Raw genomic sequence first — 24,842 nt, 5'->3', positions numbered from 1 at the left:
GGAACTACAGGCACGCGCTACCACACCTGGCTAATTTTTTGATTTATTGTAGAGATGAGGCCTCACCTTCCCAGGTGGGTCTCAAACCCGCGGGCTCAGGCAATCCACTCCCAAAGCGTGGGATTATAGGCTGAGCCACCGAGCCCGGCTGATTTTGTTCTTTTTTATGGCTGCGTAATATTCCGTTGTGTATACGGGCCACATTTTTTTTTAATCACATCACATTTCTAAAGGCCACGGCTGCACTCCTAGAGGGTGACGTGCATTCGCTGACCCCTCCCTGCGACCCCACTTCTCAGATGGCGAAAGTGCAGCCCAGAGGGGTAAGTCACTTACCCAAGAGGATGGAGCTGGCATTGGAACCCAGGCCGTGCTACCTCCTGGCTCACGGCTCTGTCACCCACCGGGCCCCACACAGGACGGGATGCCCTGCCTCAGCCCCCAAGGGCACCCAGGACCCAGGCCCTTGAAACAAATTCAGTCGGAGTGAGAGTATGAAAAAGTGAGGATCAGGGCTTCTTTGACTTTTTGAGTCAGGGTCTCCATCTGTCACCCAGGCTGGAGTACAGTAGCACGACTGTGGCTCACCACAGCCTCCACCCCTGGGCTCAAGCAATCCTCCCACCTCAGCCTCCCAAGTAGCTGTGACTACAGGTGCACGCCATGCCAGGCTAACTTTTAGCTTTTGTGTAGAGACGGGATCTTGCTATGTTGCCCGGGCTGGCCTCGAACTCCTGGGCTCAAGCCGTCCTCCCGCCTCGGCCTCCCAAAGTGCTGGGAGGACAGACGTGAGCCACCGGGCCTGGCCTAGGATTAGACTTGATTGAGATTTCTATCTTGAAGCAAAACTGAAGATTAAGAAAACGTTTATTTGACGCTACGTCTCACCACACATGGGTTATGATGGCAAATATTTGCTACATAAGAACAAGGATGGATCAAATGTCATTTTCTTTTTTTTTTTACGGCTTCATTTTTTTCCCCTGATAAATCAGGAGGAGGGCGAGGACCCCAGGCATGGGGCCATTTTTTAAAAAACCTTCCAGGCTTCTCCAGTCTTCCCTGGGGCCAGTTGCATGCTTTGTTATTCAAATCAGAGCTTTGAAGCCGCTGACCTTGCTGGCTTTCTTGTCCTGACTGTTATCCGGGCTCCATCATTCACAAACTTCAGGAAACACCGTGCGGTGTCTGCATGAATTCCGATTTTACTCTGCAGTGGTGAAGCCCTGAATTGTGACTTTACTTGCAGCTGTGGGGCGTGTCGTCAGACGTTTATGGGGTGAAGCAATCGGGTGGCGCCCAAGGCAAGGGCCGAGACGGTCTGGGTTAAGCGGAGACAGGGACAGATTTTAAAAGTGGCCATTGCCCCGGCGTGGTGACTCACGCCTTTAATCCTAGCACTTTGGGAGGCCGAGGCGGGAGGATCGCTTGAGCCCAGGAGCTTGGGATCAGCCTGGGCAACGTAGCGAGAACTCATCTCTACAAAAAATTTTTTAAAACATCAAAAAATTAGCTGGGTGTAGTGGCATGCCTCTATTGCCCCAGCTACTTGGGAGACTGAGACAGAAGGATCTCTTGAGCCCAGGAAACAGAGGCGGTGATGAGCCCTGATCGTGCCACTGCACTCCAGCCTGAGTGACAGAATGAGACCCTGACTCAACAAAAAAAGTGACTGAGAATAATTTTACATTGGAGCCATGCAAGGAGTCAGATTCTATCTCCCAACCATGGAAATGTAGTCCCTATAAGCTTGGCTCATCAGAAGCTTGTAGGGTGAGTGGGGGCGAGCCAGAAGCAGACCCTGAATTAGAGAAGGGACCGGAAGGGGACACACAGTCACACAGGGGCCTAGCCCAGGCCAGAAGGGCGTGGGCCCTTCTGGGTGCCTGTCTGGCTCCTGGGGACCAATCATGGCTGCTCTCCCCAGCTGAAGGCCAGAACCCTGAGCCCTGGGGACAGACTGTTCGCCCCAAACGGGGTCTGGCCGTGCAGCCTGACATCCCCTCAGAGACCCACCCGATGGCGACGCCCATCTTTCAAGATCTGGGGCAGAGAGCGACGGTTGTCAGAAACAAAGCCAGAGAGGGCAGGCTGGAGCTGAGGGGCAGCCCAGCTTGGTCCGAGACCCCCGAGGGCCGACGTGGTCCCAGCCCAGACAGGACCGTCTCCCGGCTGATCAGTATGGCCAGGGAGTCCAAGGAACCGGCCCCACCCATCGCCGCCCTGACCCCAGGCCCCCGTGAGGAGCAGATGAGGCCTTGGGGTCCCCACCACCACACCCAGCTAATTTCTACATTTCTTTTTTTTTTGGTAGAAATGAGGTCTCGCTATGTTGCCCAGGCTGGTCCCAAGCTCCTGGACTCAAGCGATCCTCCCAAAGTGCTAGGATTAAAGGCATGAGTCACCACACCTGGCGGTGGTGGCCACTTTTAAAATCTGCCCCGTCTCTGCTTAACCCAGACCGTCTCGGCCCTTGCCTTGGGCGTCACCTGGACCGGCCTGATCCTGGCGGCTGGACCTCTGCAGGGCTTCCTGGGGTCTGGCCAGACGAGGGTGGGCGGAGTCCCCGGGCTGGCCATGCCCACCCGGGAGAGCCCCTGGGTTGGGAACCCACGCTGCCTGTTCCCGCAGCTTCTCAATGATGTTCTCCTACTACGGGCTGGTCTTGGACCTGCAGAGCCTGGGCCGTGATATCTTCCTCCTCCAGACCCTGTTCGGGGCCGTGGACTTCCTGGGCCGGGGCGCCACCACCTTCCTGCTCAGCGTCCTGGGCCGCCGCACTCTCCTGGCCAGCTTCCAGACCACGGCCGGCCTCTCCATCCTGGCCAACGTGCTGGTGCCACAAGGTGAGGCCGGCCGTGGGCTCTGCTGGGACCGCGGCATCGTGTCCAGGCTTTGTCTCGGGAATCCAGCCCCACTGCCCACCCATCTTCCCAAGGAGGGGACCAACGTCCAGGGAGTTGAAGCCAGGCGCCCAAGGGCACCCAGCCAGGGAGTGACAGGGCCAGGGCCTGGCCGGCTCGAAGTGGGTGGATGGAGCCTGCAGGGGGGCGGGCAGGCAGAAGGGCTGGGAGGGGGCTTGCGGCTGTGAGCGGAGACACCAGGGAGGGTGTGTGAGCGTGAGTGTGAGCGTGGGTGTGTGCGACCCTGTGAGTGTGTTTCTTCTCCTGTTGAGAAGGCAGGAGTCACTGTGCGGAGGCTGGGAGGCCACCAGGCCTCTCCTGTTTTCTTTCTGAGCGAGGCTGTGACATGCTGTCCTGGGTGGGAGGGACAGGGACACATCGTCTGCCTGGTGGCCTAGCGGGAGGAAGGCAGCCGTGAGGAGGCAGAGGAGCCGGGGCCTGGGGCGGCCGCTCGGAGACAAGTCCACGGCCAAGTCTTTCCGCAGGACGGCACTGGGCAGTTCCAAGACCCTTCCAGGCATCGCGGGGAAAGGGGAGCTGGGACCAGGGCCGCAGCCAGAGAGCCACCGGACCCCGGCTCCTGGCCCAGACCCTGCCACCCCGCAGGCCGGCTGGGGTGGGGTTAGAAGGCTCTGGACACCCGGGCACCCCGGGCTCGCTCTCCTCCACAGCCAGAAGCACCCCGAGACCCCAGACCCTCAGGGCGGGCCTCGAGCACCCCGTCCTCGCTGGCCAGGCCGCCCATCCTGGACCCGGCCGCGCCCACCCTCGGGCCCCCGCTGCGCTGTGCCCCACCCCCAGCTGGCCCCCAGCCGGCACTCAGAGCCAGCCCTTCCTCCGGGACCCCAGGCAGACCCCACTCCCGCCTTCCTCTGCCCAGATCTGCAGACCGTGCGCGTGGGCTTCGCGGTGCTGGCGAAGGGGTGCTTTGGGGTCAGCACGATGTGCTTCAGCATCTACAAGGCCGAGCTCGTCCCCACGCCCCTGCGGTAAGTAGGTGGGCCAGGCCCGCCGGGAGGGGGTGCCTGGGCCCCGATTGGGGGGGACCAGGGGGAGGACAGAGGAGGGGGCCTCCCAAGACAGCCCCTCCCCAAGAGGGTCTAGAGCCAGGCAGGCAGCCCTCAGGGTCCAGGCCTGGGTGTCCGCCATCCATTCAGGCGGCATCTTCTTAGAGCCCTGATACGGAGGCTCAGGGTTGCCCTGGTGGCAGTAGGGACCCCCAACTCACTTCCCACCCCTCCTTCCCTGCCCCAGGGCGTCCCAGTCACTCCAGGGCCCAGGGGTGCCTCAAAACATAAACAGAAAATCTGGTCTCAAGTGTAGCTCATCATCACATTTGCCAGTTGGGTAAACTGAGGCTCAAGGTGACAGGCTGACTCAGCAAAAGGGTGGGACTGGACTCCCGCTCTCCAGACCCTTAGCCCGGTATTCTCTCCACCACTCATTTGTCCGTTATCTTATTATTATTATTATTATTATTATTATTATTAGAACATACTATTTGGACAAACATGTGTTGATTGTGTGACTATCACGTGGAAAGCCTGAGTTGGAATCTCAATGGCCTAAAAGGAGCATCAAAAGCCTCTAAAAAAACCCCTAGGAGCAGGAAAAATAAGGTTGGCCCCAGAGATTTCTCCAAAACCAGAAAACTAGATGGGAAAATCTGGGTGGGCTCCGTGGAGGAGGCAGCACTGGGGAGGCCTTGAGGAGGGCAGCTCCCACAGCCCGACTTTCCCTGGCCTTGCTGGGCCCAGCCAAACCGTCCTCCTGCCATGGTGGCTGCCAGGACATGGGTCTGCGCCCCCTCCGCCCGCAGGATGACGGTGGACGGCTTTCTGCTGTCGTTGGGCCGGCTGGGGGCCATGGTGGGTCCCCTGATCATGATGACCCGCCCGGCCCTGCCCCTGCTGTCCCCTCTCTCCTACGGCATCTTGCCCATCGCGTCCAGCCTGCTTGCTCTGCTGCTGCTCCCAGAGACCGGGGGCCTTCCGCTCCCCGACACCATCCAGGACCTGGAGAGCCAGTGAGTGACCTTGGCCCTGGGGGCGGGACTGAGGGAGTGGGCGGGGCTGCCCGGGGCAGAGGCACAAGGGCGGCGAGGCTTGCGTTTCTGAAGCCACTGAGTCTCTGCATAACCCTACCAGAAAGGTGCGATTATCGTCCCCATTTACAGGTGGAAAAACTGAGGCTGAGGGAGGTGAAGGGACTTAGCCAACATCTGACGGGTCGACTGGGCGCGGTGGCTCGTGTCTGTCCTCCCTGCACTTTGGGAGGCAGAGGCGGGAGGATGGCTTGAGCCCAGGTGTTCGAGACCAGCCTGAAAACAGAGTGAGACCTCATCTCTACACAAAAATCAACAGCTGAACTGGGTGTGGTGGCGGGTGCCTGTAGTCCCGGCTACTCGGGAGGCTGAGGGGGAAGGACCGCCTGAGCCCAGGAGGTCGTGGCTGCGGTGAGCCTTGATCGTGCCCCTGCACTTCAGCCTGGACAACGGAGTAAGACCTCAACTCAAAAAGCAAAAAGCAAAAAAAGGTCACAGGTAGAAAGCGATTGGCCCAAGGCCGGGCACGGTGGCTCAACCTATAATCCCAGCACTTTGGGAGGCTGAGGTGAGAGGATGCCTGAGACCACGGGTTTGAGACCAGCCTGGGCAACTTGGTGAGACCTCATTGCTACAATAAATAAAAAAATTAGCCAGGCGTGGTGGCGCGTGCCTGTGGTTCCAGCCACTTGGAAGGCTGAGGTAGAAGGATCGCCTGAGTCCAGGAGGTCAAGGCTGCGGTGAGCCCTGATCCTGCATTTCAGCCTGGACAACAGATTAAGACCCCAACTCAAAAAAGAAATTCACAGGTAGAAAGCAATTGGCCCTTAGGCAGGAGAATGGTTTTTTGTTTGTTTGTTTGTTTGTTTGTTTTTTGAGTTAGAGTCTCACTTGGTTGCCCAGACTGGAGTGCAGTGGCCGCTCCCGGCCCCCGCAGCCTCGACCCGCTGGGCTCCGGCGATCCTTCCGCCTCAGCCTTCCGAGTAGCCGGAATTACAGGCGCGCGCTACCACGGCCAGCTGACTTTTTGATTTATTGTAGAGATGAGGTCTCACTGCCCAGGCGGGAGAATGTAATGCTTTAGCACGTACGCTGGGCGGCCCGATTGCCTGGGACTAATTCCCCATCTGCCCGGGCAAATCATTCAACTTCCCTTACCAAAACAGACACAGGAAGGTACAGACTCAGTTGTCCTGGTAAAAATCTTTCCACAAAGACTTTCAGGGCCAGACAGTTCCACAAGTGAGTTCTTTCAGACCCCCAGGGAACAGATCGGGCTCCTTCGGGTGCGTTCTGTGAGAGGGTCGGGGTGAGGGAACACACCCCAGCTGCATCTCACTGCCAGAATCACTTCTGCTGGCCTCGACTTCCTCATCTGTAAAATGACTGCTGAGGAAACCTCAGCCTAGCGCGCAGAGTCGTTTTCAGGTGTGTGAGTGAACGATTGTGTTAAAGCACCCGGCACCGGGCCTGGCCTGAGCCAGGTGCTGGGTGTGGACAGCTACTGTGTCCTGGCGAGAGTTGGCAGGGAACCAAGGTCATGAGAATGGTAATAATATCACCGTGAGCGCTTATTTTGTGTTTGTGTGCTCTGGGGTTTTTTTTTTGTTTTTGTTCTTTTTCTGAGTCGGAATCTCACTCTGTCGCCCAGGCTGGAGGGTAGTAGCACACTCCCGGCCACCGCAGCCTCGACCTGCTGGGCTCCGGCGATCCTTCCGCCTCAGCCTTCCAGGTAGCCAGAATTACAGGCACGCGCTACCACGCCCGGCTGATTTTTGATTTATTGTCGAGATGAGGTCTCGCCAAGTTGCCCAGGCGGGTCCCGAACCCGCGGGCTCAGGCAATCCACTCACCTCGGCCTCCCAAGGCGCGGGATTTCAGGCTGAGCCACCGAGCCCGGCTCCAGTATCTTACTTAATCGCCACGGTCACCCAAGCCATGCCATTGCCCAATTTCTCTGCCAAGGAAATTGAGATGCAGAAAGGCGGGCATCTCAGGGCGTCCTGAGGGCTTCCGGAGGGAAGCGGGGAGGCTGGAACTTCATTTATCCTTTTGTTTAATTTGCCTCTGTGGCATACCTACTCTGTGTCAGATGCTGTCCTGTGCTTGGGTACACAGAGGGGAGTAACAGCTGGCTGAAATCCACTCCGAGGAGACGTGGCCCCCAGTCCTGCCCCAAGCCCCAGGCGTGCCCCCGTTTCATCGCGCTCTCTTTGGATTGTTCCAGATCCGTGGCAGCCCGGGGCAGCCGGCAAGCGGCAGTCATCACAGAAAGCACCTGGTTCTAGACATTCCGCCTGCGTGGGACCCTTTGAGCCAAAGACCCTGGAGGAAGGAATTGCCCCTGACCCAATCAGAGGATGGAGGCGACTGGGGGGACCTCAAGAATCTGGCGTGGCAGGGGCTGGGTGGCCGTGGCCGAGTGGGCGGCGGGCTGTCGGCTGTCTGCTGTTCTGCTCCCCCCGCCCTGGCCAGATTTCCCACCTCCCCCCAGCAAGATGGGCCCTCTCCCTTCCCCGGATGCCAGGCTTGCGTCTTCACACCTTCACTCAGTCCCCTGATCAGAAATTGGGGTTCCAGTCTCACCCCCACCACGGACAGAGTCCTCATCTGTGAAATGGGAATGATCAGAGAACCCACCTCCCAGGGCGGGCTATCGGGGTTGACTGATCTCAGCACAGGGCAGACAGAGTTCGATAAACAGCCTGCCAACACGGCTGCCGGGTGCAGTTGTCCAGGTTGTGCACTGCCCCAAGACACCCAGCTGAGGAGGCACGTGGCAGGGGGCGGGGGGAGGCTGAAATCCAGACTAGCAACACCAGCCCTGCCACCTCCCGTAATGAGGATTGTGTTCATCCCAAGAAAGGAGCTGATTTAACCACTCCCTACTTATCCATTCTGTGCTGTGCTATGGTTAGGACGATGGCCAAACACGTGACAACAAGCTGGGTGACAGAGGACATGGGCGTCAGTGTGTCACTCACATATACTTGCGGCATGAGGAGGATGACCGCACACCACGCAGGGCCGGCTTTGAGGTGGGGGGGACGGGCAGTGACTCCCAGTTTCTGCGAGAGGCCATGAGTGGCTTGATCGAATAATTCCGCAGATTGGCAAGGAAGCTGAGCCCCACAGGGGGTACCAGGAACTGCCCCTGGTCCCCTCTGTAAGGAGGGGAGGGAACTCACAAGACAGGCAGGCAATACTGAGCCTTAATTTTAGGCTTTACATGGCCGGGCGCCCCTCTGTTATTTGTCTGGAGGGAAACCCTTTTCTGGGTTTGCACAAAGACTTTCCTGCGCTAGCAGCTGCCCAGGCTATTAAAACTTCGGGATGGTGGAGGCTGCCTGCCCAGCTCAGAGAGGAGGAAGACAAAGCCCAGAGAGGTAGAGGGACACGCCCACGGTCACACAGATGAATCCTGGCTTTGACTACCAATCCAGGCTGTTTCCAGTGCATCGGGTTATTGGCCTTTGTCTCAACCCCGCCATGCCCCCGATATCTGTAGGCCTGTCACAAAGTTACCCTCACGCCCTTCTCTGCAGACCCCACTTGGGGAAACCTCAAGCCGAGGCACCCCGTCCCAGGCATCACAAGTGCTTACCAGGTCAATCAATGGCATCTTCTCGTAGCTCTGGCTGCAACCTGGCTCAGACCACCATCATGTCACATCTCACCCCCAGACTAGGCCCAGCTGTTGACACTGTCCTCCACACAATAGCCACAATGCTCATTAAGAAACACTATTCGGGCCAGATGTGTTGGCTCACACCTGTCATTCCAACACTTTGGGAGGCGGAGGCGAGAGGATTGTCTGAGCCCAGGGGTTTGAGACCAGCCCGGGCAACTTGGCGAGACCTCATCTCTATGATAAATCAAAAAAAAATTAGCCGGGCGTGGTAGCGCGTGCCTGTAGTTCCAGTTACTTGGAAGGCTGAGGCGGAAGGGTGGCCGGAGCCCAGCAGGTCGAGGCTGTGGTGGCCGTGAGCATGCCCCTGCCCTCCAGCCTGGGCCACAGAGGGTGACTCTGACTCAAAAAAAGAAAAAGAAAAATCATCCACACACAATTCAGGCCAGGCTCAGTGGCTCACACCTGTCATCCCAGCACTATGGGAGGCCAAGGCAGGAGGATTGCTTGAGCTCAGCCTGAGCCCATCTGTAAAAATAAGCAAGACTTCATCTCTACAAAAACAAAAAACAAAAAACGGGGGTGTGTGGTGGTGCACGGCTGTAATCCCAGCTACTCAGAAGGCTAAGGCAGAAGGATCACCTGAGCCCAGGAGATCAAGGCTGCAGTGAGCCGTGATCATGCCACTGCACTCCAGCCTGAGTGACACAGTGAAACTCCAACTCAAAAAAAAAAAAAAAAGACAAATCAAGTTGCCCTGCTAAAATGCCAGTGATTCATGATTAAAACCACACTTCTCCTTCCACTAACAGGGCCCTGCCTGCTCAGCCTCTAGGGATCCCCCACCTTATCTCACACCACAATAAATTTTAGAAGATTCAAATAATACAAAGAGGGTGCTTGAACCATCATGGAATTAAATTAGAAATAAGTTACTGTCAGGCTCGGTGGCTCAGCCTGTAATCCCGCACCTTTGGGAGACTGAGGTGAGTGGATTGCCTGAGCCCATGGGTTCGAGACCCGCCTGGGCAGGCAAGACCTTATCTCCACAGTAAATTAAAAAAAAATTAGCCGGGCATGGTAGCACGCGCCTGTAGTTCCAGCTACTTGGAAGGCTGAGGCGGAAGGATTGCCGGAGCCCAGCAGGTCAAGGCTGCAGTGGCTGGGAGCGGCCACTGCACTCCAGTCTGGGCGACAGAGACTCCAACCCAAAAAAAATAAAAAAAAAAGGAAATCGGTTACAGAAAGATAGCTAGAAAACCTCTTCGGACTATGCAACACACTTCTAAATAACCTGCAGGTCAAAGAAGAAATCTCAAAGGAAATTAGGAAATAATTGGAACAGAGTGAAAATGAAAAAATGTGTGGGATGGAGTTAAAGCAGTGGTTAGAGGGAAAGTGATATCATTAAGTGCTTACGTTAGGAAAGAAGAGAGTCAGCCAGGCGTGGTGGCTCAAGCCTGTCATCCCAGCATTTTGGGAGGCTGAGGTGAGAGGACGGCCTGAGCCCAGGGGTTCAAGACCAGCCTGGGCAACTTGGTGAGACCTCGTCTCTACAATAAATAAAAAAATAAGCTGAGCGTGGTAAGCACATGCCTGTAGTTCCAGCTATTTGGAAGGATGAGGTGGAAGAATTGCCTGAGCCCTGCAGATCGAGGCTGTGGTGGCCATGAATGTGGAACTGCACTCCAGCCTGGGTGACAAGAGTGAGAATCTAACTCAAAAAAAAAGGAAAAGAGAAAAGAAAAGAAGAAAGTCTCAAACCAAATACCTCAGCTTCCACCTGGAAACAATAAAAGAAAAGTTAACTAAACCTATAATAAGCAGTAGAATAGAAACAATAATCAGAAAAACAATAAAGAAAATCAATAAAGCCTAAAGCTGGTTCTTTAAGAAGGCAATAAAATTTACAAACCTCTAGCCATACTGATCAAGAAAAAAAAAAGAAAGAAAGAAAAGGCATCCATTATAAATATAGAGACTGGGTGCAGTGACACACACCAATAATCCCAGCACTTGGGGAGGCCAAGGTGGGAGGATTGCTTGAGGCCAGGAGTTTGAGAACAGCCTGAGCAATATGGTGAGACCCCCCCACCCTCTGACCCCCCCAAAAAAAAAAAAAAAACAGGAATCATGGTGTGCACCTGTGGTCCTGGCTACCTGGAAAGATGAGGAGGGAGGATTGCTTGAGCTCAAGAGTTCTAGGTTGCAGTGAGCTATTATCACACCACTGCTCTGCAGCCTAGATGACAAAGCAAGACCTTGTCTCTAAAAAACAAATTAAATATATATGTATTTGGAATATATATATGGAGAAAGAGAGAGAGAGATGGAATGAGAGAAGAAGCATCACAACAGATCCTACAGACATTAAAACGATAATAAGAGAGTGTTACATGCAATATTTCATCAGTAAATTTGACCACTTAAGTTAAACTAACACATTTCTTGAAGGACACAAACTACTAAAGCTCACTCAAGAAGACATAGATAACCTCACTGACCCTAAATCTATTTTTAGGTTGGATTTATGTATTAAAACATTCCTACAGAGAAAATTCTAGGCCCACATGGCTTCACTGGCAAATTCTGACAAAAATTTAAGCAAGTAATAGTAACAATTCTATATAAAATCTTCCAGAAATTTGAAAACACGGTGACATTTCCCAACTCATTCTGTGAGGCCAACATTTCCCTGATCTCCAAACTAGAAAAAGACAAAAGAAAAGAAAGCCATAAACTGATATTATGAACATAGACATATATTTTTAAACAAACATTTAGCAAGTTGAATCCAACTCTCTGACTCTCTCTATATCTATATGTATATATATACATACAGGAGTGCCAAAAAATGCATACAAATTTTAAGTATGACATTTGCTCAAAAGATGGCATCAATCAAATGAATGCTAGCATCACCATGTGACAGTCAGGGCAGTCAAAGAAAATGGCAGAAGCACAGCTGAGCGAGCATCTTACTACACATTACTATCATGATTCAATTCAACTTCAAAAAGTAATACATAGATAACAACTCTTAAAATGTGTATACTTTTTTTTGGCACCCCTGTATATATCATAGATATATGTGTGTGTGTGCATACACAGGGGTGCCAAAAAATGTATTCACATTTTAAGAAAGGAAGAGAAAATGTATTAAAATTGTAATACTCAATAAGATGAATACAAGTCACATTTGAATTCTGCAATTACAAGAGGTGCTCAAAGTGGTTGCCATCAGCACCCAGACACTTCTGATTATGGCAAACATCTCTTAAAATGTGTATAAATTTTTTTTGACACCCTCTGTATATATCATAGATATATATGTGTGTGCATGTATATATAAAATGTATAACACATATAATATATGTAAATGGCAATACATTACGATGGAGTTGACTTTATCCCAGGAATGTAAAGTTAGTTTTACATTTGAAAATCAAGGTCAACAAGCTAAATTATCAACAAGCTAAAAAAAGAAAAGCTTTATCATCTTAATAGACTCAAAAAAGAGGGTTTGACAGAATTCAGTAGCCATTCCTGATAAACAGCATTCAGCAAACTAGTAATACAAACAAACTTCTTCAACCTTAGAAAGGACAGTTGTGGCCTAGATAGGGCATCCTGTTACCCCAGAGGTCACGGCATGCTTCATGGTGGAAGGCTGGGAGGATCTTTCCCCTAAGATCAGGAATGAGGCTAGAATGTCCACTCTCACCAGGTCTATTCATTATTGATTCCACTTCATGCAATAAGGCAAGCAAAGCAAATAAAACACATACAGATGAGAAAGGAGGACATGAAACCATCTTTGTTTGCAGATGACATAATTGTCTATGTAGAAAATCCTAAGGAACCTACAACAAATATTACTAGAATTAATAAATGAGTTTAGCAAGGTTACAGGATAACAGGTCAATATACAAATCGATTGTATGTCTGTATACTAGTAACTACCAGAAATTGAGCATTTCAATATAATACCATTTAATAATAGTATGGAAAATAATTGATATCTATGAATAAATTCAGCAAAAGAAAGACAAGACCCATAAACTGAAAACCACGGAACTGAGAGGAATTAAAGACCTAAATAAACAAAGAGCTATACCATGTTCATGGATTGGAAGATTCGATATGATCAAGAGTCAATTCTCCACAATTTAATCTATAGAGTCAAAGAAATCCTAGTCAAAATGCCAGGAGACTTTTTTGTATAAATTGACAAGCTATCCTAATGTTTATATGAGAATGCAAAGGGCTTAAACAAACCAAAACAATTTTGAAAAAGAGCAAAGTTGTAGAACTTTTTTTCAGATGAGTTCAGGCGCGTTCAGCGTGACATAGCTGTAGATAACATTTTTTCAATATAATAAAATCCAGAGTTCAGAAATAGAGCTATGCATTTATGGTTACTTGGTTTTCAATCAAGATGCCAAACCAATTAAGTGAGGAAAGGAAAAATCATTTCAACAAATATTTCTGGAACAACTGGATAGCCATATGCAAAAAAAAAAAAAAAAAAGGAAGGAAGAGAGGCAGGGAGAGAGAAACTCAACCCTAACTCACACCATGTCCAAAATTAACTTTAACTGTACCATAGACCTACATGTAAGAGCTAAAATTATAAAACTTTTAGGAGAAAACAAGAGAAAATCAAAGCAACCTTGAGTTAGGCAAATATTTCTTAACTAGGACACATGAACTATAAGAAAAAAAATGATACGGTGAACTTCATAAGAACGAAAATCTTTTACTTTCCAAAAGACACGATTACAAAAGTGAAAAGGCAAGCCACAACTCAGAGAAAACACTTGAAAAATCTATACCTAACCAAGGACTTCCAGCTAGAAAACATAAAGACCACTCACATCTTGACAGCAACAACAAAACCCAGTTTTTAAAACGAGCAAAAGTTTTGAGCGGATGCTTCCCCCAAAGAGGATATACAGATAGCAAACAAGCCTGTGCAAAGGTTATCCACCTCATTAGGAAGATGCAAATGAAAACCACACAGGAATGCCGTCACCCACCCACCAGAATGGCCAAAATGGAAAAGACCAAGTCTCGACGCCCAAGTGAGCACCCGTGGGAATGCGAAATAGGACAGCCACTTTGCAAAAGGCTGTGGCAGTCTTAAAAAGTTAAACGCCCACCCACCGTGGGACCCAGTCGTGCCACTCCTGAGTGTTCACAAGAAATGGGAGCACACGCCCCTACAAAGATTTGTCCATGAGCCGGGCTCGGTGGCTCAGCCTGTCATCCCGCGCCTTTGGGAAGCTGAGATGAGTTGATTGCCTGAGCCTACAGGTTCGAGACCCGTCTGGGCAACTTGGCGAGACCTCATCTCTACAATAAATCAAAAAATCAGCCGGGCGTGGTAGCGCGCGCCTGTAGTTCCAGCTACTCGGAAGGCCGAGGCGGAAAGAAAAAAAAAAGATTTGTCCATGAATGTTTATAGCAGCTTTATTTGCAATGGCCCAAAGCTGGAAACAACCCAGATATCCACCAACAGACGACTAGACAGAGCGTCGGATATTCATGTAGTGGAATGCTCTTTATATAAAATTCATATGTTTATTTCTTAATTTTTATTATTTTTTTGAGTTGGAGTCTCATCCTGTTGCCTGGACTGGAGGGCAGTGGCATGCTCCCGGCCACTGCAGCCTCGAGCTGCTGGACTCTGACCATCCTTCCACCTCAGCCTTCTAAGTAGCTCGAACTACAGGCACACACTACCACGCCCGGCTAATTTTTTTTATTTATTGTAGAGATGAGGTCTCGCCAAGTTGCCCAGGCAGGTCTCGAACCTGCGGGCTCAGGCAATCCACTCACCTTGGCCTCCCAAAGCAGTGGGATTACAGGCTGAGCCACCTAGCCCAGCCATATTCATATATTTATATAAAATTCTAGAAAATACCAACTAATCTGTAGTGACAAAGTGGATCAGTGCTTGCAGGACCGGGGAAGAGGAAGGAGGAGGGAGAAAAAACAGCCCAAGGACACCCCAGGGGGTGAGGGAGATGGTGCCACCAGTGGACACAAAAGTGAAGAAACTGTCGCGTTGCGTTGTACATGTCCACTTGTGCAATCAATTATACTCAAGGAAATTTATAAATTAGCATCTGTAAGGAAGTTTAAAAATTATATCTGGCCAGGCGTGGTGGCTCACACCTGTAACCCCAGAACTTTGGGAGGCCAAGGTGGAAGGATTACTTGAGCCTAGGAGTTTGAGACCAGCCTGGGCAACATAGCAAGATCCCGTCTCCAAAAAAAAAAATTAACCAGGCATGGTGGCACATGCCTGCAGTCCCAGCTATTCAGGAGGCAGAAGTGAGAGGATCATTTGAGCCCAAGAGTTTGAGGCTGCAGGGAGCCATGATTGCACCACTGCATTCCAGCCTCAGCAACAGAGCAAGACCTCATATTTTAAAAAAATGTGCCACCTACTTATATATCCGCCAACAAGATGCTGTCGGGTGACACTAGCATGGGACTGTCCCCAAGAAACCCGGCAACACCCCCTTTCCCAGCATGAGAGGTGCTACCAGTGAGATGTTCACGCAACCACACATGCACTCGTGATACAATGTGATGAGTGGGCCCGGCACCTCACGGTCTTCCCAAAAACCTGTAACTCCATCCTAATCGTGAGTTCAATCCTCAGTCCTTACGAGGAGGCCCCTGGGGCCCCGTGTGAGCTGGGCTCGCCCCGCACCTAGCAGGTCCTTACCCCACTGCAGGGACCTCGCATACACCGCTCCCCTCTGGATTACTCTTCCCTTCCAAGGCTGGGGTGCCTGTCTCCTCCCGACCACCAGCTGAGTGGCCCTCCCCACCCTCTAGATGTTGTTCACGACCCTTATAGAATCTGTCTTCACAACGACAGTGGCCGGTAAACCTCTGTGCTTCTTCCCCCAGTCTCTCCCCAGAGCCATACCACGTAGGCAGGAAAGCTTCTCACTTGTCCCTGCCATGTCCCCCGCCATATCCCCAGACCTCTGCTCCAGAGCTTGATTCAGATATCTTTTTAATACTGTTGGATGGATGAATGGATGGATGGATGGGAGGATGGATGGATGGGTGGATGGGAAGGTGCGTGGATGGATGGATGAACTGGATTAATGGGTGAGCGGATGGGAGAGTGGATGGATAGATGGATGGATGCATGGATGGATGGATGGCAAGGTGGGTGGATGGATGGAAGCATGGACGGATGGACGCATGCATGGCAAGGTGGGTGGATGGATGGATGGATGGGAAGTTGGGTGGATGGATGGATGGATGGATGGATGGATGGATGGATAGATGGAAGGATGGATGCATGGATGGGAAGGTGGGTGGATGGATGGATGGGAGGGTGGTGGATGGATGCATGGATGCATGCATGGCAAGGTGGGTGGATGGATGGATGGATGGGAAGTTGGGTGGATGGATGGATGGATGGATGGATAGATGGAAGGATGGATGCATGGATGGGAAGGTGGGTAGATGGATGAATGGGAGGGTGGTGGATGGATGCATGAATGGATGCATGCATGGCAAGGTGGGTGGATGGATGGATGGGAGGGTGGTGGATGGATGCATGGATGGATGGATGGATGCATGGATGGGAAGGTGGGTGGATGGATGGATGCATGCATGGCAAGGTGGGTGGATGGATGGATGGATGGATGGACAGACAGATGGGAGGGTGGTGGGTGGATGGGCAAGTGGATGGATTGGATGGACTGGATAGATGAATGGGTGGATGGGTTGGTTGGATGGATGGGTGGAAGGGAGAGTAAAAATGTTAACAAGATGGATGGTGGATGGATGGATGAATGAATGAATGGGAGAGAAGGGAGTGAGGAGACCAAGTAGACCATGTGGCCATTCCACAGTGTTTAATCCCTTTTGCCTCCGTCTACTAGAAGCTTTACCTCTTCCTTGGGGCCATGGGCACGGGCTTGAGCCCACCTCCCAAGTTAGAATGCAGCCAAGAGCCTCCAAGAACCCCCTTCACCCACACGCCAACTCCCCCCCACCCCCAGGCACAGACATCATAGGTCAAGAGATAGAAAGTGGCCTAGGGGCGGGGGGCTGTTTCCAGGAGCCTCAGATTACATTTCCTGCCCAGGCCCCTCTCCCTCCCACGTTGTCAGGGGACTCTGTCCTTTGGGTGGGACCAGAAAGGCTGCTTGTACCCTCACTGGGCCACCAGAGCCCTCCACTTCCACCCCAAATGGACACTGAAAATCAGCCCCGCTCTGGGGGTAGCGCAGAGGAATTGGCACTCGGGGGTGTTGGCCATGCCCTGCTCTTCACGGAGAGACAGATCTGAGCCAGCAGAGAGGACAGATGCGAGGGCTGGAAGCTGGGCATGGTGGGCGGGGAGACCCCGCAGCCCAGAGGCTCCCAGCCACCAGGGCGGCCCCTGCCCCTGAGCTCGTGTGAATCGGGGCCCAGTCCGTCACGACCAAAACAGCCTGGTGATGCAGCGCTCAGGTCCTGGGCCTGGCGTGGAAGTGGGAGCACCCACGGGGCAGCGCGTGTGGCTCATCAGCTAAGGACTGAATTCTCGCAGGGGTGCAACCGTCTTGGCTCAGGAAAACCCCTCAGCTGGGCTTGGGGAGGGTGAGACCCTGGGGACACCTGCAGCAAAAACAGCAGCAAATGAAGGAACAGACAGATCCCAGGTGAGAGCAAACAGACCGCCAGGGTGGGGAGAGCAGAGAAGAGTGGCCAGGGCCCAAGCGTGTCCAGAAGGTCAGAGTATCCACCAGCCACGAGCTGGTTTCGCAGCTACAGGGCAAACCCGCCCTCCATCTCCTCAAACCTTGAGGACGTGGGTGAAGGGGGTGTGTGTACCCACCTGCGTGCATGCATGTGCGCGTGTGTGTCTGTGTCTGTGAATAAAGGCCGAGGACTGTCATTCGTGCCTCCAGGAAACAGCTCCCTCCAGGATGGAGACATAGGAAGTCACAAGCCTCGTGGGAGAGAATGACCCCAGCGGGGACACAAAATAACCACCTTCACTCCCAAACCTTCCTGAGTTTTGCTCAGACAGCACAGATAGGGAGCGAGCCAATGGGTGTCATTCTCAAAGGTCCAGCGCGCCTGACATCTGTGCTCTTTCTAGAAAAAAACAGGTGGCATGTGCCTGTCGTTCCAGCTACTCAGAAGGCTGAGGTGGAAGGATCGCCGGAGCCCAGCAGGCCAAGGCTGCGGTGGCCGGGAGTGCATCTCTGCCCTCCAGCCTGGGCGACAGAGTGACTCCAACTCAAAAAAAAAAATAGGGACTGGGCTCGGTGGCTCAGCCTGTCATCTCAGCACTCTGGGAGGCCGAAGTGAGAGGATTGCCCAAGCCCGTGGGTTCAAGACCTACCCGGGCAACTTGGCAAGACCTCCTCTGTACAATAAATAAAAATTAGCCGGGCGTGGTGGCGTGCGCCTGTAGTTCTAGCTCCTTGGAAGGCTGAGGTGGAAGGATGACCAGAGCCCAGCAGGTCGAGGCTGTGGTGGCCATGAGCTTGCCACTACACTCCAGCCTGGGCGACGGAGTGAGATTCTACCTCAAAAAAAAATTGGAAGTCTTTGTTAAAACCATCAAGCGCACATTAGCCACACGTGAAAAGATGAATCACCTCTCACCTGGGTCCTTGCCAGCAAAATGACACGATGTACGTGTCCTTGTCCCTCAGAGTGTCTCTGCCTGCCCGATCTGACCCTAATGATAATAATAATAATAACAGCTGGTGTGGTGGCTTATGCCTGTCATTCCAGCACTTTGGGAGACCGAGGCAGGAGGCTCGCTTGAGCCCAGGCGTTCAAGACCAGCCTGAGCAGCAAAGCGAGACCCTGTCTCTACAAAAAATATAAAACAACTTTAGCTGGGTGTGGGAGGCCGAAGCGAGAGGATTGCCCAAGCCCGTGGGTTCAAGACCTACCCAGCCAACTTGGTGAGACCTCCTCTCTACAATAAATCAAAAATTAGCCGGGTGTGGTGGTGTGCACCTGTAGTTCTAGCTCCTTGGAAGGCTGAGGTGGAAGGATGACCAGCTCCCAGCTACTCGGGAGGCTGAAGCAGGAGGCTTGCCTGAGCCCAGGAGGTCGAGGTTGTGGTGAGATATGATTTTGCTGTTGCACTCCAGGCTGGGCCACATAGCGAGACCCGCTCTCTGCAAAGAGAGAAGTAGTCATAATAATAGCAACGTGAATAAAGCGTTCGCCGCACACCAGGGTCTAGTCTAGGTGATTTACAGAAGCTCATTTAGTCCTCACAAGAGCCTTATGAGGTCAGACCTATGATCACCCCCATTTTACAGAGGAGGAAACTGAGGCACAGAGGAGTTAAGCAACTCTCTGAGGGCCGCACAGCCTGGGTAGAGCAGGGATGCGAATCCAGGCAGACTGACGCCAGAGTCTGTGCATATAACCATTGGGCCTCACTGCCTCCCATTTCGGGAGAACTCACAGTGTGTGTGAAAGCCACAGTCGGTACTGGTTACTCTGATCTCGGTCTGTGGCCCCTCCATCCACAGAGGGAGAAGAGAAAGCCCTTGCTCCTACTGTGTGTTTGCACACGGCCAGCCAAATCCCGCACTGTGTTTTCTGAGGCGATGAGAGGAATTTGGCCAAAATCCACATCGTGTCTGCCCCCGCCCTCCCCCAGCTGGGCTTGTCCTCACATCCACCTAACTCCTCCTAACAATAGGGCTGCAGCTCTCAAAATCAGGACGAGACAGCTCGCCCCCAGAAGACCAGGCATTCCTAGGAACGCGCTAGGCCAGCACGGAGCCACCCCCGTGATGACGCCGAAATCCTGGCTGGGCTCGCGCCTGTCATCCCAGCACTTTGAGAGGCCGAGGGGGGAGGATCGCTTGAGCCCAGGAGTTCAAGACCAGCCTGGGCCACCCAGGGAGACCCTGTCTCTACCAAAAAATCAAGAACATTAGCTGAGCACAATGGCGCCTGCCTGTAGTCCCAGGAGGCTGAAGAGGGAGGATCGCCTGAGCCCAGGAGGTGGAGGCTGTGGTGAGCTGTGATCGTGCCACTGCCCTCCAGCCTGGGCACCAGAGCGAGACCTTGACTCAAAAATTGAGGATGTTAGAATCCCACAGTAGAGGCCTGGCTCGGTGGCTCAGCCTGTCATCCCAGCACGGAAGCTGAGGAGTGGATTGCCTAAGCTTGCAGGTTCGCCTGAGCAACTTGGCGACACCTCATCTCTACAAAAAATTCCTAAAAAAAAAAAAGAATCCCACAGTAGTGACCAAGAACCGTGGGACCCCACGGCTGGGCATGGGCTCCGGGGAAGTGACACAGAGGGCTGGGGCAGTGTCTGTGCCCGCGGGAAGCTGCAGGTGGCGGGTGAGACCCTCCGTGAACACGCAAGGGCGCAAAGTTCAACCCGTGTGACGGCTCCTGTCTCTGACGAGCCCGGTTCCGACGGCTGGTTAACATCTCTCTGTTGAATTTTAACATGAAACATCTTTTTGACACAGCAAGAAGGAGCAAAGTCCCTTCGGAGCGGGGAGGCCAGCTCGCAGGAGCTGCCGGGCACAGGAAAGGGAAGGCGGGTGGAGCCACTGCCCAGCGCTGTCCTTGACCTACTTAGATGAGCTCAATGGGCCATGGGAGCTCTCTGGCCGGGGGCTCCTGGGAGGCCTGGGGTCTGCACGCAGGGCCTGTGGCTTGGGCCGTGGCAGCTCACACAAGGGGGCCAATTAAAGCCTTGAATATACTCGCGAGCCCTGGCCGCCTGCCCAATCCAGGGCATAGCCAGTGGCCCCCGTGGCTGTCTCCCACAGCCTCCTGCCCACCGTGCGGCCTCCGCGTGGGCGGTGGGACACACAGGTGGCTGGCCATCACCTGCTCCCAGGGGCCGGCAGCCTTCGGGCCAAAGGCAGATGCGTGTTGATTTAAGCAATGTTTCAGAAGGAAGCCGGGAAGGGGGAGGGGACCGGGGACTGAGGGCCACTGGGCACGGGGCAGGTGCCACACGCAGAAGGACATGTGGGTGTTTCAGGGGCGACTCTGGACGTCAGCTACAGGGGGAAGGAAGGGCTCCCTTCCGGGCTCCGAGGTCATTAGGACAGGGACCCACTTGGGGCTCTCTCTAGGGGCTGCTGGCGCTGGGGAAAGGGTGCCCTGGGGCCTGGGAAGAGCAGACAGGAGGAGCCCTGAGAGGGAGGAGGGGAGCAGGCGCTGGGACCGGGGAGCCTTCCAGGCAGTGTTCGTGGGCTCCCTGCGTCCCCTTTGCCACCCACAAGCCTCTGGCCAGCCTCGGCAGTCGAAAACACAGACAGCAGAACTGGAGGGACCTGGGTTTGGAGGCCCGATTCTGCCACAGAGTCTCGGGTGCCCTGGCTCCACCTTTCAGAGTCTGTAAAAATGGGCAGAAGAATGGTGTATGAGCCAGGTATGGTGGCTCACACCTGTCATCCCAGCACTTTGGGAGGCCGAGGTGAGAGGATTGCCTGAGTCCATGGGTTCGAGACCCGCCTGGGTAACTTGGTGAGACTTTGTCTCTACAATAAATCAAAATATTAGCCGGGCATGGTGGTGCGTGCCTGTGGTTCCAGCTACTTGGAAGGCCGAAGCGGAAGGATCCCTGGAGCCCAGCAGGTCCAGGCTGCCGTGGCCCTGAGCGTGCCTCTGCCCTCCAGCCTGGGTGACAGAGTGAGACTCTGACTCAAAAAAAAGATGGTGTATGTAATAAAATTGTTGGAAGGGCTAAATACAGGAAAAGAATGTAGAATAGTGGCCAACACAGAGAAGAGACTCAATGGCCACTAGCTGTCACCATGACACCCGCCATTTCCAGCACGACCACATGACTGCAGTCATGGCCACCGTCCTCACCATTATCACCCCCACTGACGTCACGGCATCTCTCAGCAGCTCCACGGGGGATTCTGAGTTGAGCCCGTGTTCACGTCTGGGGCATATTCAATCGTGAGGAGTGAGCCTGGGCCATTTTTCCCAAAGGCAGCGGCCCAGATTCCAGAACCACCTGGGACATCATTTTGGTGACACCCAGGAAGCCTGACCTGCAGAGGGACTGGCACTCCAGGCCTCACAGGGGCTGGGGGCTCACCGTCCCCGTAAAGACACACAGGCTGCCGGAGCAGGACCCTCAGAGAGCCAGGACGTCTTGTCCCCAAGGCCACCTTACAGAATGAGAGCATGGTGTCCTTCTCACAGATGCAGGAATCAAGGCCCAGAAAGCCTGGATTCCGACGGGGCCTATGAGCCTGGCTGGGCCCTGCATGGGCCGGGTCTGGCCCTTAGAAACCCTGCAGCCCATGGGGAGCTGACTCAAGGCACCTCCAGAGGGGTGGGGACTGTCCCGGTGAGCTCTGGGCCGGGAGGGGAGGAAGTGTGGAGAGCGGGCTGGGGGTGGACAGGCGGGGCCGGGGGCACAGCTTTCAGGTAGAAGAAGCCACAGAGTGAAGACGGGACACTGGCCTGTTCGGGAAATGGCCGGCGCTCGTGTGGCCAGCCCAGAGGCAGCCAAAGGGAGTCCAGAGGCCTGTCTTGGTCTTCTCCTCAAGGCACTAGGGAGCCGTCTAAGGCTCTGAGCAGGGGGTGATGAACAGAGGCTGGCAGACCCTTCGGGTCCACCTCACATGTCTTCCAGGTGCACCCATCCACCTCAGAGAACGCAGCCCACAGAGGCGGCCGCAGGGAGGTGAATGGAGACCTGATCCCACGTCTACCCTTTCCCCTGAGAATACGAAGACCGACAGGTTCACAAACCGTCGGAGAAAAGGTACTCCATGCCTCACCGCAGAATAGCACTACGGTCACCTTGGAAGTGCTCCCCTAGGGATGGTATGCACCGATGCCCGCGCCTAGTCTACCTGCCAAAGCAATTTGGGGACTCTTTCGGGAATGGCCATGGGAACTGTCATCATTATTTGGGGAGGCCTGACAATTAAGTTCCCGGACTTGCCACCGTGCACTTACCTTGGCAGGTAACCAAATAAACATTGATAAACTGTATACAAATATCTGTATGGGCACACCCTCCTTACTCACCTGATCTGGCCCCAGTGACTTTTTTCTTTACTGAAAGACAAAGGAAATAGTGAAAGGAAGATATTTGATGACACTCGCGACCTCAAGGGTAATACGACCATGGCCCTGATGGCCATTTTTACCCCCAAAGTTTGCTGCAAAATATCTCACTTGTATTATTACTTTTGCATCACTCTAAAGTATATAAATAGTCTTTGGAAACAAATGACATCCTTCTATTTATAGCATTCTGTTTTTAGCAGTGGTATTTCCATTTACAAAATATAGTAATTTGCTTCACCTTTTTCTCTTTTTCTTTTTTCTCTTCTTCTTATTATTGTTACTATTATTATTATTATTGAGTTGGAGTCTTACTCCGTTGCCCAGGCTGGAGTGCAGTGGCATGCTTCCGGCCACCTCTGCCTCGACCTGCTGGGCTCCGGCGATCCTTCCGCCTCAGCCTTCCAAGTAGCCGGAACTACAGGCGTGCGCTACCACGTCCGGCTAATTTTTTTGATTTATTGTAGAGACGAGGTCTCGCCAAGTGGCCTGGGTGGGTCTCGAACCTTGAGCTCAGGCAATCCACTCACCTCAGCCTCCCAAAGTGCTGGGATAACAGGCTGAGCCCTCAAGCCCAGCTTTTTTTTTTTTTTAATAATTCTTGTTAGGAGTGAGAGACAAGGCCTGTTTGGAAAGAACTCCAAGATGGGCTTTTGAATTTTATTTTCACATAAAAAACCAGGCAGATTTGCTTCAGCCTCAAAGAGCGTGTTGATATCAAACTAAATGTTCAAGGCCAGACCGGGCAACTTGGCGAGACCCCACCTCTACAGTAAAGAAAAAATCAGCCAGGCATGGTAGCGTGCCTGTAGTTCTGGCTACTTGGGAGGCTGAGGTGGAAGGATCGCTGGAGCCCAGCAGGTCAAAACTGCAGTGACCGGGAGCATGCCACTGCACTCCAGCCTGGGCGACAGACAGAGGGAGACTTCATTTGAAAAAAAAAAAAAAAAAAATTAAATGAACGCAGCAGCAAGCTGCACTTTTTTTTTTTTCCTAAAAGGGTCACGGGCAAATGGTTTCCAAGCTCCAGGGAGCGTGGTGCCCTGGGAGGCACTGAACAAACACAGCCCGTGTGAGCTGCCACCTCCTCCAGCCGCCTGCCCGGATTCCGCTCGCCCTGCTGGCCTGTGGACTTTGCTGAGTCATGGACAGTAAGCCTGCCCGCCCACCTGCCCTTTCTCCTGCCTGGCCTGGTACTAGAGGCAGCTGCTGTCACCACGGGACATCGGGGGATGGGACAGATCACACACAAAAAAACCTGCTGCACGATCCGGCCAGAACGATGCCCACAGTGTGTCCCCAGGTCCAAAAAAAAAAAAACAAACCAGGTTGACAAACAGTTTGCCCGTGCCTATTTTGAGAAAATATACCAGCTCGCCATCTTTTCCCTGATATTGACCAGGGCTGGCTCTGGGCGGGGCCCTGCGAGGCTTTTGGCCACAGGGACCGTCCCCCTCACTCGCCACTCACCCTGGGGTCATCCCCGTGCCCACAGCTGCTCAGCCCCCAGCTCCCCACCCTGCCCTCCCCTTCTAAGCGGGACTAAAACACGTCCTCTACCCACCAGGTGCTGAGACCAGGGCCCTCCCTCTGCACCATCACATTCGGCCTTTTTTGGGAGGGGCGGGGTCTCACGGCCACCGCAGCCTCGACCTCTTGGGCTCAGGCGATCCTTCCGCCTCAGCCTCCCCAGTAGCTGGGACTACAGACGCGTATCCCCACTGTTAGGGTACCGACAGGGTGAGGGTGAACGGGTGGAGCAGAAGAGGCACAGCACTGTCGGGGCTGACAATCCAGAGATCCGAGTAGATGCAAAGAATTGCAACACCCAGAGAGGTGAGAGAAGATGAGATTTACTTAAGAAAGCTTCACCCCCACAGACAGGGAGCAGGCCTACATTCTAGGTAGTTGTGGCGCCGTAGCCCCCGAAAGCCCTGGCTTAAATCCTTTTCCTTGGAGATGTTGCGATCAGGTAGACGTGACTGCCGTGGCTTCCTTATCGACCACCTGTGGATGTCTTGGAGAACCTGCGACACGGAGACCCTGATGTCCGCCCACATTATCAAGCCCTAAGAGAAGGGCGTGACAAGGATTCTAATTCTCCTGCACCTTCCCCAACGACATTCCTTAGAGCTAATGGAGGGTGCACCTCCCCCTATCTCCCATGCATTCATTCCCAGAGGGGAGTTTCGGGGATCCT

The 24,842-nt window shown here is 53.2% G+C and overlaps 1 protein-coding gene across 1 annotated transcript in view; it reads left to right on the top strand.

Annotated features, from left to right (window-relative positions):
- The window catches only part of SLC22A11 (solute carrier family 22 member 11), a 17,682-nt gene extending 10,447 nt beyond the window's left edge, over positions 1 to 7,235 (top strand). Inside the window, exons 8-11 of the mRNA XM_008051162.1 lie at positions 2,632 to 2,846; positions 3,784 to 3,892; positions 4,723 to 4,929; positions 7,175 to 7,235. Coding sequence (XP_008049353.1) covers positions 2,632 to 2,846; positions 3,784 to 3,892; positions 4,723 to 4,929; positions 7,175 to 7,235 — 592 coding nt within the window. The remainder of the gene's footprint in view (positions 1 to 2,631; positions 2,847 to 3,783; positions 3,893 to 4,722; positions 4,930 to 7,174) is intronic.
- The last annotated feature ends 17,607 nt before the right edge of the window (positions 7,236 to 24,842 follow it).

Source organism: Carlito syrichta, unplaced genomic scaffold (genome assembly GCF_000164805.1).
Source record: "Carlito syrichta isolate Samal-C Ts95f unplaced genomic scaffold, Tarsius_syrichta-2.0.1 Scaffold169001, whole genome shotgun sequence".
In the NCBI taxonomy this organism is placed as follows: domain Eukaryota; kingdom Metazoa; phylum Chordata; class Mammalia; order Primates; family Tarsiidae; genus Carlito; species Carlito syrichta.
The sequence above is the reverse complement of the archived record's forward strand: the minus strand, read 5'-3'. Positions and strand labels throughout refer to the sequence as shown.